Source organism: Ascaphus truei, chromosome 3 (genome assembly GCF_040206685.1).
Source record: "Ascaphus truei isolate aAscTru1 chromosome 3, aAscTru1.hap1, whole genome shotgun sequence".
NCBI classification, from domain to species: domain Eukaryota; kingdom Metazoa; phylum Chordata; class Amphibia; order Anura; family Ascaphidae; genus Ascaphus; species Ascaphus truei.
Genome location: NC_134485.1, coordinates 189,231,589 through 189,251,668, shown reverse-complemented (window position 1 = coordinate 189,251,668; position 20,080 = coordinate 189,231,589). Strand labels below are relative to the sequence as shown.

Here is a 20,080-nt window from a genome sequence, read left to right as displayed (position 1 = left end):
CTTAAGGTCAAGCCACAGCATTTCAATCGGGTTGAGGTCTGGACTTTGACTGGGCCATTGCAACACCTTGATTCTTTTCTTTTTCAGCCATTCTGTTGTAGATTTGCTGGTGTGCTTGGGATCATTGTCCTGTTGCATGACCCAATTTCGGCCAAGCTTTAGTGGTCGGACAGATGGCCTCACATTTGACTCTGGAATACTTTGGTATACAGAGGAGTTTCATGGTCGACTCAATGACTGCAAGGTTCCCAGGTCCTGTGGCTGCAAAAACAAGCCCAAATCATCACCCCTCCACCACCGTGCTTGACAGTTGGTATGAGGTGTTTGTGCTGATATGCTGTGTTTGGTTTTCGACAAACGTGGCGCTGTGCATTATGGCCAAACATCTCCACTTTGGTCTCGTCTGTCCAAAGGACATTGTTCCAGAAGTCTTGTGGTTTGTTCAGATGCAACTTTGCAAACCTAAGCCGTGCTGCCATGTTCTTTTTAGAGAGAAGAGGCTTTCTCCTGGCAACCCTTTCAAACAAACCATACTTGTTCAGCCTTTTTCTAATTGTACTGTCATGAACTTTAACATTTAACATGCTAACTGAGGCCTGTAGAGTCTGAGATGCAACTCTTGTTTTTTTTGCAATTTCTCTGAGCATTGCACGGTCTGACCTTAGGGTGAATTTGCTGGGACGTCCACTCCTGGAAAGATTGGCAACTGTCTTGAATGTTTTCCACTTTTGAATAATCTTTCTCACTGTAGAATGATGGATTTTAAATTGCTTGGAAATGGCCTTATAACCCTTCTCAGATTGATGGGCAGCAACAATTGCTTCTCTAAGATCAATGCTGATGTCTTTCCTCCTTGGCATTGTGTTAACACACACCTGAATGCTCCAGACTAGCAAACTGATGGAACTTCGGCTTTTATAGAGGTGGTCACACTTGTTGATGATCAATTAATCAAGGGCATTTGATTAGCAGCACCTGTCTGCTACTTAGCATCTTAATTCCTATGGAAGCAGTAAGGGTGTACTTAGTTTTTCACACATAGCTTCTCCATTTTGGCTTTATGTAAATCATGACACGGTGTAATATGTCATGTGTTGTTGTTCATCTGAAGTTGTATTTACCTAATTTTTTAGACCTGCTGAGGAACAAATGATTGTTATTGTGTCCTGATGTGTAAAACCATGGAATTCAAAGAGGATGTACTTTCTTTTTCACATGACCATATGAATCTGAGGAAGCTAAACAGACCAATGCGTGCTCGCACATCACAATCAGCAGTTGTGACTCCTGATGGTAAAGCCAACAACCAGATCACCCAGTGATGTATACCAAAGACAACAGTTGCTTCTTCGCATATGATATTTATTATCATAGGTGTTCATTAAAGTACTTTTGAGGATTTCATGTATTCTTACAGATATTTATTACTGTGTACAGTATTAATACAGAAGCCCAGACATAAGAAAAATAAGGGACTACTGTACACTATTTCTGTTTTGTAGCTCAGCAGAGGGATTCATTTCCTGAATGTTAATTTAGTTCCAAAATATTTATTTCATTTATACACACTACAGTGTTTAGATGTTTTCTTTCTTGCAGGCAAAGCAGAATGTATAGGTTTCTTCCGTCTCTAGTAACTTACATCATTCACTAACATTATTCACTATGTACATGCCAGGCATTTCCAAAGCACCACAAAGGGGACGTCTGTCTGATTGGCTGCTGGGCAAGACACGTGCAAATGACTAGGATAGTTTGCTTATAACTCTTCAATAAGAGCCTTAATAGAGACATTGTGATAATATATTAGCATCACAATTCTACTACACTGTATTTTAGAAAGTTTCTCACCCTTTGAGCAGCAGAATATTGACATTTTTGGAAAAACTCACTATAACTTTAAAGAGGGTTACTTGCAGTGTGTATTTTCTTTGCAGCATTAGTTGGTTAAGACTATACTTTCAGGGATCATTTCTATAGGTTTTAACTGGAGAAGTGTGCTCGAAAGTGTGTCTCATCAGTGTGGGGTTGATTTTACTGGAATGCAAGAGAGGCTATGGGATAGGCTAAGCCTGCATGAGACATGCAGATGAGCATACAGTTATATTTGCATATTTGCTTTCCTGTGGAGGGTTTTTGTCACTTTTTTTACTCACCATAACTTAACTCAGTATTATGGTTTAGCCTATCCCATAGCCTCTCTTGCATTCCCAGTAAAATCAACCCCACACTGATGAGACCCATCAAGGTCAAAACAGCGCTTCTCGGCCTTTTGGCTAAGAACAAGGCGAGATGAGTGCTCCTCTCGACCTGCACAGCTATGACCAAATGCAGTACTATCCTACATGGGGCTCCAGTAGGAAAGGTCTGTGGCAAGCATTTGGCCCTCTAGCTCGTTGAGAGGTGGTGTCCAGGCCCCGGACCACAGAACCCCTGAGCCTTCGGGCTAAGGGGGGATGGCATTCGAACAGCCAGCCCTTCGGGGCTGGGGTGCACCCGCACAACCCTCGAAAGAGGGGATATGATGTGAACTCCCTTGCGGGCCTCGGGCCAGAGGGAGGAAGAGACGGATGTCCTGAATCCTAATGGAGGAAGGCATCAATGTCCCTGGAGACCTAGGCTTTCGGGCTGAAACCTCCAGGGAAACTGGGCACTGAGGGCGGGTCTGACTTCGGTTGGACAGTCCAAGGGCAAGCTCCCTATCCACTGAAGTGGACTGGGATTCGATGAGCGAGAGGGTGTACCCTCTCGTGAGGAAAAAAAAAAAAAAAGTGTGCTCGAAAGTGTCCAAACTCACTACCCACGAGGAGGAGCTTCAGTGTTTTCTCCTGAGCGTGAAGTGAGCTTACAGTGTTGCTTTCATGCAGCTGCTGTTTGCTTTTGATGACCGTTCTGCTCTCCTGCAAAGGAGAGTTGGAGGGAGAGAACACAAGCTGAGTGGTTAGTTCTTTGTTGCAAGTCAAAGAGAGAAACTAAATGGATAGTAGTCATCATCATCTTCTTCTTCATATGACTTTCATGTTTAATACAGCTGTATTTCCCAGTGCACATTTATTTGTAAGCCTTTTTTCAAGCACAATACTCACTCTTTCGCTTATATTAGCAACTGGGAGCAGTCAATTCACATATAGGCATATCTAATACAATTCTTTGGATTTGCACACTCAATCGTGCGCAACAGGGTGCTTTGTGTTTCTAAATGGAAACATTTATGTTATACTATTCAAAACAGTACCATGCATTACCAATAGATGGCGCTAACACCAAAACACCTAAAAGCCTCAGTGTCTCAGTGCCACCTAAATACTTGTCTTTCCCCCCCCCCCCCCCTTCAATTGCCCTTACTTTGTCTTCCTAAACGCACACGTAAGTGTGAAAATTTCCAGTAAATTTCAAATATTCTGGGGGGAAAAAACAATGTGTGGGTGTCCTTCAATCTGGCTGCCATTATGTATTTTGAATGAAATACCTTGCAAATGACTCCAAATCACCACAACCTTCTAGCCGCTGCAATAACCTTATCTCTTGTAATGCTTTCACTAGAGCAATATGTATTACGTATATTCTGTTGGGTTTGTTGTTGTGGCAAAATATAAAAAGCTATTAACCCTTTTTGCTGTCAGAATGGCCGGCAATGCGCTGCTCTGAAGTGTGTGACAGGCTCACCTGGCAGCTATAGGGTTAATAACATTTAACTACAAAATAAACATCAAAGACATTAAGATATGTAACAAGGATTTGTAACGGTAATTTTTGTTAGATACATCGCATCAGAAATACATTTGCCATTTTTTATTGACTATGTAAAATAAGTAACTACACGGTCAAATTTCATAGCCTGGTCTATGCTGGAGGGATTTCAATATATGACACTAAAAGGGTTAAAAATATATATAGATCAAAGAAATCTCTTTGTAAGTATGGTTTTTGAAAGCAGCTGAATAGAGGGGTAAAACTGATTACATCACTACGTTAGTAGTAATCCCTTTCCCACCCTCCCACTGGGACTCTTAACCACTTCCTCTCTTAACCCTGGGACCCTTAGCTACTATCTCTCTCCCGCTGGGGCACGTAACCCCTTCCTGTCCACCCTGAGACCCGTGACTCCCCCTGCCATGCCTGCACTTCACCATTTCTCACCTACACTGCTTCCATCCCCCTAACATCCCCCTCATGCCATCACTCTAACCCTTTATGAAAATGTATCAAATGTATTAAAACAGATTTTTTGACAATTTTTAACTGTCAAAAATCTATTTAATATTTTTTTAACATTTTATAAATGTATTTTTAAATGGCGGGACTATCTCAGGGTAGGAGTGCTGGGATGAGGGGGATGTTAGAGTGATGGGAGCAGTGTAGCTGAGAGTGATGGGGTGAGGGGGATCTTAATTTAGGTGAGAAAAGATGAAGTGCAGACACGGAAAGGGTTTTATTTTGAGAACACTTTTTATTTAGATTTACTAGAACATTTTAGACTTTTATTTTAACAAATTTATTGCGATATATATCGTTATCGCGATACATTTCTTAATATCGTTATTGTGGTGAAAAAGTTGATATCGGCCAACCCTACAGGTGATTAAGTTATTAGGCTGTAATATATATATACCTGTAAGGGAATTGATAAACAAGTACGTACACAAAGACAAAGGTCTAGCAGATGTACAAGTGTCTCAATGAGTACTTATAAATGTTCGTATAATTTGAATGACATTATTGTTAGATATATAAATCTATAGTTTTATTGGAAAAATTATAGGATCAGAAATAGCTATAGATAAATATAAATTGATATAAAGACGAATACCTATGTATGAATCTATTCAATCGAATATGTCTTTGCTCCATATCTATAAGAGAAAATATGTGTAGACGGGGCACTCGTATAGAAATGGGCATCCATGTGGAAAATAGTTACACACGTGCATCTACATGTATATGTATACATATATAGCACTGTTTCCCCTTCCTCTGGGAGATGTTATTCTGCTACAAGGTGTGGTGCTAGCGTACCTGTGAGGATCAGGAGAGCTGGGTCGTCTGCCATTGTGAGGAGACTAGGACAAGCTTTTGATGACCACTGATGTTCTTCTTGGTACGTACCGCCTCTAGCTGTAGTGGGCTCCAGGATGTCCAGAGATCAGTCCCCCACTAAAGCACAGTTCTTCCGTCCTGCCCAGGGACTGACATTTAAACAGGAGTATGATGAAGCAAAAGGGATCTTTATTCAGCATTCACTGTAGATCTTCTTTACAGCAGTGCATAGGGTCATCAGAGGATACCAGGCCCCTGGATGGTGCTTGCTCTCTGAGCCTGGAGCATCAGATCTTACAGGCCCCACCAGCCATGAGGGCTGGCTGGCCTCTCTCTCTCCCTCCCAGCCGGGAGGAGAAGCTCTACCTCCCACTCCTTAGAAGGAGGAGAACAGATTACTTCAATTTGGCACTGCCTCTCTGAGGAACCAGGGGGGGAGGGCGCAAGGTCTGTACTTATACCTGATAGGCTATACACAAGCCATGAGTCACCACCACTCTTCTGTCTGTCACTCAGAGAGGAGCATGAGGGGGGTCAAAAGCCCACAGAATGGCTTCTCACAGCCTAGACCAGCGGTGCGCAAAGTGGGAGGGGCGGGAGATTTTTCTGGGGGGGCGCGGGCCATTGCAGGGGCCCCACGCTCTTCCCCGAGGCATTAAAATTAAATGCCGGGGGATCGCGTGAGGCCTCTGCAATGCTATTACTTACCTTGACTCTGCCGGCGTCACTCGTGTCCATGGCAACGTGGGGTCAAATGACGCAGCGGGGTCATGTGATGTGACATCACACACTTCAAATGACGCTGCAGGTCGCGTGACGTCACATGACAAGGTCCATAGCCAGGATAGAATTGAAGATTACAGGCTCCCTTAAGGAAAGCCTGCCCCTTAGGGGAAGCCTGTCCCTTAGGGCAGGGGTGTGCAAACTTTTTGCCCTGCGCCCCCCTGCCTGCTCTCCCCCACTGCTTGTGCCACCTTACTTTGTCTCAAGCGTTGTCACGGTAACTTATGACAAGATATAATATACACCAAATAACTGGGTTGAACTGAACACGGCTTTAGATATAATAAAGTATATTTATTCCTTAGATAGGTGAACACCGCAGATAGTACAATTAACAGACAAGAAGGTAACACTTACTTAGGGAGTTGGAATGAAGAAGTAATCAAATTAAATCAAATAGCAATTCTCCAGCAATCAGGCGTCAATCAGTTAGTATCAAGAAGACAATGAGTATAGGCTGACATCAGTTTATATATCTTTTCAGCCCTATCCTTACTATTGAGTGCTGGCTATTGGAGAACAATTAACTGCACCCAATCTCTAACGTGGGAACATTGTTAACCCATGCCCCCCAGCTAGATGGCACATGCGTACTGGGACCCTGAGGGTCTCATTTCTGTAGCCCCACACCCAAGTCAGGGGCACCAGTTAGTCTACCAGATGGGGTATCTGGTCAGGATACCTTTTGTTTGTGTCAGTTATGGCACTTACAAACCACTCAAGCTCTGCACTTCTCCGCCCTAATGTATACCGTTAGGGAGGTTGAGCCTTTGATCAGGGGGTCTGTTTCCCGACAATAGGTTGTCCCTTTGATCATTTATATTCCACAGATGGCAGGAATCTTCGCGGGCTTTTATCCCCGCTTTGAAACACAGTATACTTTTTAATATAGAGACATATTAAAATTACCGGTTCTGTTGGGCCCAGCGGATTGAAACGGGTCAGTTTTTCCTGCCGGAACTGACTCTCTACGGTGGCCAAGTTTCAGCCCGCTGCGACCTTCCAGACCGGAGATACGCAAATGCAGTTTAAACCTTTTATTTCTTAATCACAGGATTCTCTGCTTTAAAATAAATCTCGTTTTTTCACTCTTTTCCCATTGACATCAACGGGATCCGCTGCCATAGGCTTTTAATGGAGCGACTCCGCCGTTGAAGTCAATGGGTTCTGCCGCCATACACTTTCAATGGGGCAATCCACCATTGGCGTCTATGGGACTTCTCCGCCATAGCCTTCCAATTGGGAACAGTCGCCATTGATGTCTATGGGCAAAATCACTGATCTTTATTGTTGCCCACACTCCGTCTGGTTGGTCGGAGAGGATTGGAAATGGTCATGCCTTCATGCCGGAACCGTGGCTTCAGGCGACCCAAATCCCAGCCCTCTGGTCCTTCCAGAAACAGAGATATGGGCTTACCTTTTTCATGGTTTCGGACTTAGCCGTTTTCTTGCGCTGCTCTTCTCTCCGCCATTAAAGTCAATGGCGCGACCCGTTTGGCTAGGGCGACCATTTCTGGGGATCCTGGATTCTTGGACCCGGTGTTGGTCAAGTGTGGGGAGGCCTAGGGACTAGGGGCAAAAAGAATTTTATTCCTGGGTGCCCTAGAACCTAAGATTCCCACGCCACTTGTCGTTGACCTTGAACTAATAGTGGTGAAAGCTCTTTTTCAGAAAATGTTTCCGCTTTGCGGTTTGGATGGCTGCCAACCTATTCCTGGAGATCGACGTCGAGGAATCCCCATTGAAGTCAATGGGCCCATTGACTTACAATGGGAAACCGCCGCTCCTCCTCTCGGACGCCACCTGCTGGTCTTCGAGGGAAACAGGTCCAAAACCGCTAGATCCGCCATTGAAATGAATGGAGCTCCAATGGGACTCTGCAAAATGGTGCCTGAAATGGCGGGAACATGGAACAAAGGGCTATAATCACTTCCCAACTATTAACCCTTGCCCTCCCGGATGGATCCCAGTGTGTGTGTGGTGCAGACACTTACATGGTGATAATACCTTGTAACAGGGGAACACACATTTTCATGTTGTAGCAAGGTAAAATCCACATTCCTGGACCGCAGTCCAGTTAACTCCTTGCCTCCCTGGTGAGGTCAGGGGGTGGCCATATGGGGTGCAACCCCTTTAATACCGGGCCAATCCCCCTCTCCCTCTACAAGCGACAAATGCCGCGGGGTCACGTGACCCCGTAGCGTCTTTTGCCACAACGGGGTCACGTGACCCCGTAGCGTCTTTTGCCACAACGGGGTCACGTGACCCCGTAGCGTCTTTTGCCACAACGTCACCCATAGCTGCCTGAGGCCGAGTCCACGGTCCCTGCTGGCGTGCTGAGGCGCGCTGAGGCGCAGGGAAAGCGGGTGCTTTCCCTGGCCTTGCGGTTGCTTACCGCAAGCGCTCTCAGCAGCCGTCAGGGGGCGGTCCGGGGGCGGGCGCGTCACTGGCCGGGGGCGGGCCAGTGACGTCACGGAGCTGGTTCGCCCTCATTGGGCGAACCGCTCACGTGACCGGCCTGTCTCGCCGGCAAGCGGGGGAATTTTAAATTCCCCCAAGACCTGCGCTTCCGCAAGCGCGCGTAAGCGCAGGTGAGCCCCTACTAAAGCCGCTCTAATTGCGGCTGTAGGGGCTCAGTGCTGAGCGGGAGCGCGCCTCAGCGCGCTTCCGCCAGCAAGCAAGTAACATGGCCGAGGCCTGAGTCAAGGTAAGGGAATTTACAGAGGCTTTGCGCGGTCCCCAGAGATTTCATTTAATTGCCTTGGGGAAAAGAGTAACTCCGTAACCATCACCGCCCCCCCCCAATTTGCACACCTGCTTTAGGGGATACCCCAACTGTAGCCCTGGTATTCAGTTTGATCAACATTGATAAGCCCAATATAGTGTACCTAGACACTGATCCCGAGGGAATGAGGTATAATCAATGGCTAAAGGGATACCACCTCCTATCTCAGCACCAGGGTGCTACAGGTGAGGTATGCAGAGTGCAGGGATGATGCTCCCCCACGTTCAGTAAGGGTAACCCAAGCTAGGACCCTGGAATTACAGAGAGGCATGCACCCTATGTGAGTGTCTCTGAAGAAGGTAACAGTGTGGCACCAACCCCAGGTTAAGGAAAAGCACATCCCCAGGAATTTATGTTTCTGGGGAAGACATTGTACATTGTGATACAATAACTGTCTCTGTATATGCTGGAGTGGTTCAGCTAGTGTGCTTTCCAGTCTACAGGGAGTTAATCTCTCCTAGAGAAGCTAGCTACAGCTGCAACTAATTGAGCAGGCTGGATTCCTGATTGCACAGTGAGTTAAAAGTTAGGAAATGGCTTGCGCACAAAGACTGCTTTCCCCAAAAGGGGGGGGGGGGAGGGGGGAAGAGAAGGGAGAAGAGAGAAAGTGCTCCCCAACTAATGAAGAGACTGGCACAGTCCCTTAGACAGGTAGGGTGCAGGATAGGGCATGTTTTGGACAGATAACCAGCTCAGCTGGTGGCCCCGATAGAAAGGGCGGGAGTATGCTTAGTTAGATTTCCCCAATGGGAATAGGTGTTATTTTTATGATTTGTTTTGACTTTTAGGATGGTGAGCCTGTTGGTGTATAATTTAACCCTGTAAATAAACCCTGTGTAGAGAAATACGTTTCCGGCCTTATTCTGGGACTAAAAGATACTGCAACATGATGTGGGGATCACAATATGTACAGAGTGTAAATAAAAGACGCCTGTTGCGCAACAATAAAGTTCCTGGCACCCATCATTTCCATCTGCATACACACCCAGCCTGCGCCGACCAGCACCTCCGACAAGGCAACACATCCCGAGTAGCCAATATCCCAGCCACCTACGTAAACTTCCTAAGAGCTGGGCAGGTTGGGTTACACATACTGTTAGCTTCAGCTAAATAACATTTATTAATCTCTGTGCTCTGCCTGGTAATTGCGATCACAAGGTTGTCTGGTCAACACCAACTGTGACTGGCGACATGGCAATAAAGTTTACCTATGTACCAAATAATGTTTTTTTATTCATTGTATAAAGTTGTCTCCACTCAAATCTTTCTTAATGAAACCATCATTTTCTATTTCCATAGTTCTATGGTTGGGGGGTTATGGTGAATCCACTGATGGAGACTTATGTTTAATAATATATTGACTCATGACATAGTATAAAGTAAATTTCCACTGTTTAAAAGGTGGATAATTATGCTTCATGAAAGACATGTACATTTTCTTTATTAAAGGCCTAACTGCTTAATCCTTTAATAAGTTTGAGAATCTTACTTGTTCTAACTGCATTGTTGTAACAGTTAGACCAGCTGTTTTCTGACCACATATATCATAAGTGTATCTGTTGCAAAAACTTTGCAAAAAATGTAAGCATTTCAAAATCATTAACTAGACACTAAAAATAAAAAAATACAAAAATTGTAACCGTGATTAGGTCACTTTATTTTATAAAAATGTAACATCAAAGATACACGTGAAGCACAAATAGAATAACTTCTGGCTTTACAGACTTCTCCCTACAAAAGAGAGACTGCTACAAGAACAATATCAAAAGACTCCTCATAGTACTGTAAATGATCCGCTCAATCAATCCCTTCTTGCTTGTCCTTAATGGCAACCTGTAAAAGAAGTTAAAATAAAATTGTAAGACATTTATTCTTATATAGCATCACTGGTGAAACCAGGCCAAGAACAGAATGGTATAAAACCCAAAACCAAATGTAACATAGGGTGAACTTGGACATGATTCCCCCGTATCCCCCCACACTTAATTAACTATGTAACAATGCCCTAAAAAGAGATCATTTCTGGTACCTTTGATGATAATGTAAAGACACTGACAGGCACGGAGTTTGAAGCAGGTGACCCTGGTTCAAATCCCGGTGTTGGCTCCTTGTGACCTTGGGCAAGTCAGTCACTTTATCTCCCTGTGTCTCAGGCACCAAAAACATAGACTGTAAGATCCACGGGGCAGGGTCCTGTGCCTGCAAAATGTCTCTGAAGCGCTACGTAAAACTAGCAGTGCTATACAAGAACATGCTATTATTATTATTATTATAATAATGTGTCTTGCACAAAATTATATTGAATTGTTACAAATGGCTGAGCCTGAAATCAAAGCTAGAGAAAGCTACACTTTTTATTTATGTCGGTGTGAGACAAAAATAACTAAGGCTACAGAACAGCCATACTTTGTCCTTTGGGAAACAAAACTAGTATCTTCAGAGCCATAGGTACCCAGGGATAACAGTGAAAATACCCTCACCCAACCCTCCCCCCCCCCAATCCAAAAAAAACACACCAAGCCATTCTATCCTCACAATGAAATGTTATCTAGACACACACGGTATGTACTTATATAGGAGTTGGGTAAAACAATAGTTTTTAAAATAATTATGTTAAAAAGGATGGAGGAGATTTTAAACTACGATGTGAGGGGCGGAGGAACAAGAAACAGAAACTAAATAGAATTGATAGGGATGGGGAATTAGCAAGGGGTCAGAATGTGTGCAAGTGGGAGTTTGGCAAGCAGGGAGACACCCATATTAAATACAGACTTCACTAGAAAACTTCTAAAGACTAATCTAAGTTGGCATAGAAAGGCAAGGACAGATAAGATAATAGTACAGACTGAAAAATAAAATGACATGCATGCTTGCTAATACACAAGAAGCCGGATAGATAAAAAGGCCTAAGCTTGAATCAATAGCTACAAGGGAGCAGTATGATATTATAGGCATTACTGAAACATGATGGGATGAAACCATGACTGGGCAGTTAATTTAAAGGGTTATTCCCTTTTTCAGAAAGATCGAGCAAACAGAAGAGGAGGTGGAGTATGCTTATATGTTAAACCAGATCTAAAGCCTATTAAAAAGGGAAGATGTGTATGAAGGGAATGATGAAAATGTAGAGACCTTGTGGATAGAAATTAGCAGTGGAGGTAAAAGTAAAGAAAATGTTTGTAGGGATATACTATACTATAAACTACCAAATATCTGAGATTGAGGATGCCAAAATACTTTTGCAAATTGAGAAGGCATCAAAACTAGGTCATGTTTACATAATGAGTGATTTTAATTATCCAGACAGACTTGGGTAATGACATTAGCATTAAAACAAAAGGAAACAGGTTTTTGGGGGTGCTTAAAGACACCTACATGACCCAAAATATTGAGAAACCAACCAGCAATACTGGATTTGGTCATATAAAACAATGTTGAAGTAATAGCAAATATTCAAGTCCGGGAACATTTAGGCAACGGTAATCAGAACATGGTCTTATTTGAAATACATTATCAAAAAAACAAATTACTTGGGTTTAACAAAGACTTTAAACAGGCCGATTTTAATAAACTGAGGACTAATCTACAAGGAATAAATTGGGATGATGTTTTTGCAGGGAAACTGTGGAAGATAATGGTCAGCCATTAAAACATTGTTAGAAAAGCACAGTTATTTATTTTATATTACCCAAGGGTATACACTGATGAGTCTAAACAAATGTGGCAAAATAAACAGGTAGGGGAGTAAATGAAAAAGAAGAGGCAGGCGCTTATATTCTTTAAGTCAGAAGGGACAGAGGCATCGTATCAGAATTATAAGGAATGTAACAAAAATTGCAAAAGGGCAAATCAATCAAATTAGCAAAAATGTATAATGAAAAAACGATTGCAATAGAAAGTGAGATCAACCCTAAAAAAGTTATTTAAGTACCATAATAACAAAAAAATATGAGAAAAGAAAATATAGGAAGGACCCCTTCAATGTGAGATGAGCAGGTACATTTTTGGAGATAAGGATTAGGTATTAAACAAATTATTTGCCTCTGTATTTACCACGGAAAAATCAATTTCAATAGTAGTGCCACAGGAGGAAGCCAAAAGCTCTATATTAACAAACAAATGGTTAACTGAGGAAGAAGTTCATAGGCAGCTTGAAAAATTTAAAGTAAACAAGGCACCTGGCCCCGATGGCATACATCCAAGAGTTAAGTTCAGTAATAGCCAAACTATTACATTTAATATTCAAGGAGTCCATTTCCACAGGCTCAGTACCACAAGGTTGGCGTAAGTAAAGCAGATGCAGTGCCTATATTTAAAAAGGGAGCTAGATCACAACTGGGGAATTACAGACCAGTAAAGCTAGCATCAATAGTGGGGAAGCTACTTTAAGGTTTAGTACTAGATAATATTCAGGAATACCTAATGAAAAACAAAAATTAATAGTAATAGTCAGTGTGGATTTATGAGGATTAAATTAACATTATTAGTTTCTTTGAGGAGGTAACTAGGAATTTAGATCAGGGTAATGAAGTTGATGTGGTATATTTAGATTTTGCAAAGGCATTTGATACGGTTCCACACGAGGTTAGTGTACAAAATACAGCAAATTGGACTCAGTAAAAATATATGCACCTGGTTTGAAAACTGGTTGAAGGATAGACATCAGGGAGTTGTCATAAATGGAATTTTTTCAGGTTGGGCTAAAGTTGAGAGTGGAGTAGATCAAGGATCGGTACCCCTGCTTTTTAACAAATTTATTAATGACCTTGAGGTTAGCATAGAGAGCAAAGTCTCCATCTCTGCTGATGACACTAAATTGTGTAAGGTAGTAGAATCAGAGCAGGATGTAATTTCTCTCCAGGACTTGGAGAAACTGAAAACTTGGGCAGGTAAAGGCAGATGACATTTATACAGATAAATCTAAGGTTTTGCATATGGGAAACAAGAATAAACAGGCGACTTACAAATGAAATGGGGATAAATTAGGGGAATTCTTAATGGAGAAAGATTTAGGAGTGCTTGTAGACAGCAGGCTTAGCAACTGTGCCCAAAGTCATACAGTAGCTGCAAAGGCAAACAAGACCATATCTTGCATTAAACGGACAACGGATGGAAGGGAAGTCAACATAATTATGTCCCTTTACAAAGCATTAGTAAGACCAAAGCTTGAATATGTAGTACAATTTTGGGCACCACTCCTTAGAAAAAAGACCTTATGGAACTAGAGAAAGTGCTGAGAAGAGCCACCAAATGAATAAAGGGGATGGATAATCGGATTTATGGGAAACGGCTAGCCAAATTTAGATTTGTTTACATTAGAAAAGAGGCGTCTAAGAGGGGATATGATAACTATATACAAATATATTCAGGGACAACACAAGGAGCTTTCAAAAGAAAGGAAAGGAGATTTCACCAGCAACAAATGAAAGTGTTCTTTACAGCAAAGGCAGTTAAAATGTGGAATTCATTATCCATGGGGACTGTGATGGCAGATACAATAGATATGTTAAAAAAAAAATAAGTTGGACATCTTTTTAGAAAGGAATACCAAATAAGTAAACATGGGGTGGATGTTGATCCGGGGAGTAATCTGATTCCAAGAACTGGAGTCAGGAAGGAATTTATTTCCCCCCTTATGAGATACCATTGGATGATATTTCACTGGGGTTTTTTGTTTGCCTTCCCCTGGAACAATATGCAGGAGTACAGATATAGGATAAAGTATCTGACGTCTAAATTTAGCATAGGTTGAGCGTATGTCTTTCAACCTCATCTACAATGCAACTATGTAGTTTTCTATTTTTGCCTGCCCTTTTAAAAAAATTGCTTTCATATAGTGTATTTTCACCATCCACTATGTATATTGAGCCGATTATGTCATTGGTGGGTGGGTATATAAAAGAGAGGGAGGATGAGACATGAACAATCCCCAGAGGCCGCCAACATTTCTGGCATGTCAGGCTCATTTTTAGCGTTTCAGTGCGTTTAATCACCGTTTCTAATAAAATGGTGCATTTTCTTCTCCTACATGTGGATCCAACTACTGGGAGAGTACTGTAATACCAGACTCTTAACTTCTATGAAATTATGAGTGCATTGAACACCCCTTCCATTATCTCTGGTTACAGACGACATTCTACGCTATATTTGTCCTATTTCCCTCCCTTTTTATATTCCATCTGACTGTTGGGGGCTGCGCTCCTGGTTCGTAAAACATAAAGCCAATAAGAGCAGTGTTCAGCTCATTAGATATTCTGAGGTAATGTGCATATATTTACAGCTCTGGAGAGCCCTCGGTTGCCAAAATACTTACCAGTGAAGTTATCAGCGTTACAGTACTTCCTGGTTTGAACAGGGGATTTATATGGCTGTCCAATAAGAAGCTGCAGCCAGTGACATTGCAGCTTCCTATTGACCCGAGATGTCCCCCATTTTGTTTTCCAGGAAGCAAGATTTAAAGCCAGCAACTTCACCAGAAGTATCTTGGGAAGCAGGGGGCCCTTAACCTTAAGAGTTGAAAATGGCGTGATTCAGCTCTGAATGACCCCCGGGTTCATACCCTGTAAAACAATGAGGGTAAAAAACAAAAACAAAAAAAGTACAGACAGCCAATAAGTAAATCAGAAGAGAGGCAGGGTGGTGAGATCGGTGGCTTTAGGAGATTTTCCTTCCCCCCCTATTCATTATGCCTTTAACCCAGGAGTGGGCAACTCCCATCCTCACAGGTCACCAACCTGTCTGATTTTCAGGATGACGGCAGCACAGGTGGCTCTATCAATCAATGGCCCCCCCCTGCTTCAGCCCTATCTTTCCCAGTCATCTGTCTTTGCTCCTAATTTTAAACACTATATACATGGTTAATGATACACAGGGTTTTTATTTTGTTTTTTTGTTCCACCCTCACGTTTTCTTTTATAGAAAAAAAAGCACGGGCGATACAGAAATAAACGTCAATCCAGGAGGAGGGTCTGAAGCTGTGTACCGTGTCTTCGGCAAGGTTGTAGCGGGTTGTTACAAGCACCACTGTGTGCAACATTTAATTGGCTATTGCTGTATTTTTACATGTGCCGGCAGCGGGGGAAAATGTACCAACGGGGAAGGGGGGGGGCAGGGAGATGTGCCGTCAGCAAGGGGACATGCCACAGCAGCGCGGGAAGATGTGCCTTCAGCAGGGAGGGGGGGGCAGAGACATATTCGGCAGCAGGGGTAGACACACACACACAGAGAGACAAATCTCACCCGGCACTACATCCAGCAGCAGGGGGAGGGAGGGGACATGTATTCAGTATTACATTACATTCCCCGGGCGAATGCGGGCACAAAAGTTAGTTGAGATATAAGAATAGGACTCATGTTTTTATCCAATTGTTGGTGAGCATTTGGTATGCTGTGATAGTGACAAGCCTAACCCTTCACCTTTCACACGCATGCCTGTGAATTTCCCAATCACATTTGGGTTATAGGGCATTTAATTGAGTAAAAGAATTAATGTACATGTTGCACATATTATCCTTATTTTATGCAACACAGTACACTGTGTGATAGGTTACATGTGGGGGTGAGATCATATATCACATGGGACACACATCCATCATACCCACTGTGAATAGTTATAGTGTACCGAGTGCATATGGTTCTCATATATCATCCACATTATACGAGAGTCCACTTTGAGAATTATTGTTGATAAGATACATGGTACACAACAGCTCTCTACCGTACCTCCTGGTCAATGTTTTTAGTAAAAATATATAAAAAATTACAAAAAATACCTTGCACGTGCCAACTCATTAAGAGTAGACCTATTAAATGTTAAGTTTCAACCAGCCATGGTGTGCACCATAAAAAGTGCTTTTTGTTAGAGATTGGCTGCCAATACCAGCTTCTTTATTTTTGAAAATGCGCTTCAAATTCAGCACTTAGGTAGCAGCACCCAGTGCCACTCAAGGCAACAGGGCTACAATTATATTTACATACTTCACCTCAATATTAGTGAGCGGTATATCCCTTTTTGTCTTTGTGTTCTATTTGTGTTCAAGCTTGCTCCTTCCTTTGACAGGGTGCAAAAACATAAGACAATGACGTGTCCGTTCAGAATCTAATACCACCTACCCTAAATCTTTCCTCAAGCAGGGAAAGTTCACTTATCAAGTCTGTGATTGCATTGGTGAAGGCCTCTTGAGGGCTGTAGTCAGGGGTTGTTTGAACTCTTATAACAATTTTATGTTCCAGAGGGTGTGGAACTTTGTATCCCGCAAACAGCACCTGTGGATCCTTCAGCAACTGTCTGGGAGGAGGAGGAGAAGAAAAAAGAAAAACACCAAAGTAAAATTAACTTAGACTCTTCCAAACATTAAATATGGACCCTGTATGGGTTATATAATGGTCAACTGGTTTATCCTCACAAAGCCTTTATGGCTTCCATTACTCGTTTTCCAGAGGTCAGCAACAAGTGAAGATTTTACTATTTATTCAACGGTTCACCTTTTGCATATTCCATTTCTGTACTGCAAATTTTCTAGCAGTTTTTTTTCAGTCCCTTATTAATAGGCATGTGGAGAGATAGGCAATCTTAATCGGTCACATGTCCGTTATGGGTTGAAATTTATAGTTTGCAGCAAATTAGAGCAACTAGGTTATTTGACTTCATACATTGATGACATGTAAATGTTTGTATAGTTCCTAGGCACAGAAGGTTTAAAAAAAAAAAAAAAAAAAACTCAGATGGAAGTTAATATATTACCACTCCAAATGACACACACACACACACACGCACGCACGCACGCACGCACGGGAAGCCCAATGTAGTCACTCAAAGAAAAACTTTAAACAACCGATCAGTTTAACTGGCTTCCTTAGGCTAAGGCCCCGCTCCCTCAGTCAGCGCGCCCGCACTGCAGACAGGCGGCGCGCTGACAGGCACAGACCGCGATATGCGGTCTGTAGGGAGCCGGAGCAGGAGGGGGGCGTGGTTTGAGCAGAGGGACCCGCTACTCCCCCCCCCTCCCTCCACGGGCTCGGTCTCCCGGGCTGCAGGAGGGAGCTGCTGCGGGCCCCTGGAAGGTAAGCAGATCCCGCTCTCTCTCATATACACACACACACACACACACACACCCTTGTGGAGGAAGCTGTCTGACAGCTCCTGGCGCTGATAGGCTCATCAGCGCACCACGTGATGCGTCACCGCTCGGGATCACAATTTTCTTGCATCCCCTGGCGGCTGACGCATCACAGCACGTTGTGAGCCATGCAGCGAGGGGGGATTGGGACCGGCTAGGATGGATTCCACTGCTGGTGAGGAACGCGCGTGGCCGACACAGCGGGACCAAAGCCTTAGAAATATTCAATAACCCTGAAAAGTAACTGTTCTACATATTTTTAACACGTGAAAATGAATGTTTTGCATTTTTTTTTTAGTTAAGCGAGATGTACCTTGGCGGTATATAAATACATCAGAAGGAGAAATAGGAGCAATGTATAGTTACGACAGTCTTCCACAACGGTATAGAAAAAACATAGGAAAACATGATTCAAGCTTATCAGCAATTGATACTTATATGTTTAACCAAGAATGGCTTTATAATTACTCTCCAAACAAAGAACCAAGCTTTGAGGATAGATCACGTTTTTTCACCAGAAGACTGATTATAAACATTGTGAAAGGACTCCAAAGAATGTGTTTTCTATTGAAAATGTATCACATCTAAAGAAGAGACAAGTGGTGTCCTTAAAGCACATGCATTACAGGTAAACTGCTGACAAACGAGGACCACTTGGGCTACAACTCGACTTACGATTTAATGATATTTCCAATTGTATGATCTTCCTTGTTTATTGTAAACAAGCAGGCATTGGGTACTTTGGTATCCTTAGTGATCGTTATCCTACAATAAAGAACAAACATTACATAGCCAAGTTGAAAATCACTGCCAACATGCTGGTATCAAGATATCCTTGTTCTATTTTGCCCTGTGTACATCGTTTTGCAAGCTAGGAAGTGTCACTTGGAGGAGTTGGGGAGGATGCCTACATGCTTTTTTCTGTGTGGAAAATTGATACCTATCTGGTGCACTAAGGAAATACAGACCAGGACGCACTTACAGACCAGGAGGCACTTACAGACCAGGAGGCACTTACAGACCAGGAGGCACTTACAGACCAGGAGGCACTTACAGACCAGGAGGCACTTACAGACCAGGAGGCACTTCAGCAATGATCTGCAATGTAATCTGTTTCCAGCAGATCTCTGTGTCCCTCCTTTTGCACCTTTTGTTAGTGTAAACGCCCAAACGAAGATTTGATCAAAAGTAAAATGATGTTTCCCCCCAAAAAAACAGCCTCACGTAATAACTCCAAAGAGTGGTCACGTGATGCGCGAGTACCGAAGGGTCCGTGGCCAGAACCACCCAACACCGACAGGCTAAGGGATAATGTCACTGCCTTTGAAGTGGGACCCCACAGACCTAAACCCCGCGTCAGCTCCCCGCGCATATCACGTTATCTCCCAGTGCCTACATTAGATGTTTAGCTCTTAGGGGAAAGGCTCTCACTGTGTCTGCAACATGTGTATGTCCAGCTCCGCGCACACTGTCAGCGCTATACACGGAACACACTGTACAAGCCTTTCTACAATGAGTTTTACCCCACGTCAGATTCCGTCCCTGCGGCAGTGATGGGCGCGCACAGAGTAATCTCATGGGGCTTGGAGACACCACTTACTTCTTCTCGCCCTCAAACAGCAGGAAGGACTCGAAGGCCGGAGGCGCGTTCATACTGCAGCCGGCAGAACGCTCCGGGCCGGCTCTCTGAGCAGAGCCTTCCCTCTCCCCCCGTCGCGCCCGTCCTCAGTCGCACCTTCTCCTCGTCACTTCCTAGTTATGTGCATCACCATCGCTTCCACTAATACTGAAGCATCTGGCGGCCATGTCTGATGTGGGCTTTCTCTCCTCTCTCCCGCTCCCCGACCTGCACAAAGAACAAGAACGCAGCAAATGAGAGACTGACAGGCTCTCTGTGGCTGAAGCCGGGAGATGGGGAAGAGGCACCTCGCTCACTCTCAAAGTGGGATGATGGGTCGCTGCCAGCGTCAAACATGGCAGCCAGAGCGCGCCTCCGCTCGTGTTTCTCACGTGCTTGTCGCGCGCATCCCTCTCGGGAGCTCCCCCTCTGTTGATTGGCTGGCGGCCTGCGGTGTCCTGAGGGGGTGAGCAGCGCTGCCAGTGGTGTGGATAGCGCGGCACTCGGGGGTTTGCATCACATTATGGCGACGCAGGTGGAAAGTGATAGTGCTGCTGCTGCGCAGGAGGAAGAGGAGGACAAGGGGAGAGAGGAGGGCGCCGGGCAGGTAATTACAGGGGGTCTCCGGGAGAGAGGAGAGCCCAGGGACAGGGGGAGAGAGGAGAGCCCCGGAGAGGTAATTACAGGGGGAGAGAGGAGAGCCCCGGGCAGGTAATTACAGCGGGTCTCCGGGACAGG

General features: G+C 43.8%; 2 protein-coding genes and 1 pseudogene across 4 annotated transcripts in view; 2 read left to right on the top strand and 1 right to left on the bottom strand.

The window, feature by feature from the left end:
• Positions 1 to 2,761: 2,761 nt before the first annotated feature.
• LOC142491756 (small nucleolar RNA U3) lies at positions 2,762 to 2,942 on the top strand (annotated as a pseudogene).
• A 7,296-nt stretch (positions 2,943 to 10,238) lies between these two features.
• Positions 10,239 to 19,728, bottom strand: LOC142489300 (DNA-directed RNA polymerase II subunit RPB11-a). The gene is made up of 5 exons (XM_075589823.1): positions 19,660 to 19,728; positions 19,325 to 19,570; positions 18,400 to 18,489; positions 16,718 to 16,892; positions 10,239 to 10,438 (listed from the first exon to the last, which is right to left on the bottom strand). The coding sequence occupies exons 2-5, from the start codon at positions 19,375 to 19,377 to the stop codon at positions 10,403 to 10,405; spliced, it is 354 nt and encodes a 117-aa protein (XP_075445938.1). The 5' UTR covers positions 19,378 to 19,570; positions 19,660 to 19,728; the 3' UTR covers positions 10,239 to 10,402.
• TXLNG (taxilin gamma) overlaps positions 19,588 to 20,080 on the top strand; it is a 53,150-nt gene continuing 52,657 nt past the window's right edge. The window contains exon 1 of one of the 3 annotated variants that reach the window (XM_075589818.1): positions 19,588 to 20,018. In XM_075589818.1, coding sequence (XP_075445933.1) covers positions 19,866 to 20,018 — 153 coding nt within the window. In that variant the 5' untranslated portion in view covers positions 19,588 to 19,865. The remainder of the gene's footprint in view (positions 20,019 to 20,080) is intronic. The other 2 variants (XM_075589819.1, XM_075589821.1) reach the window with 2 other exon arrangements.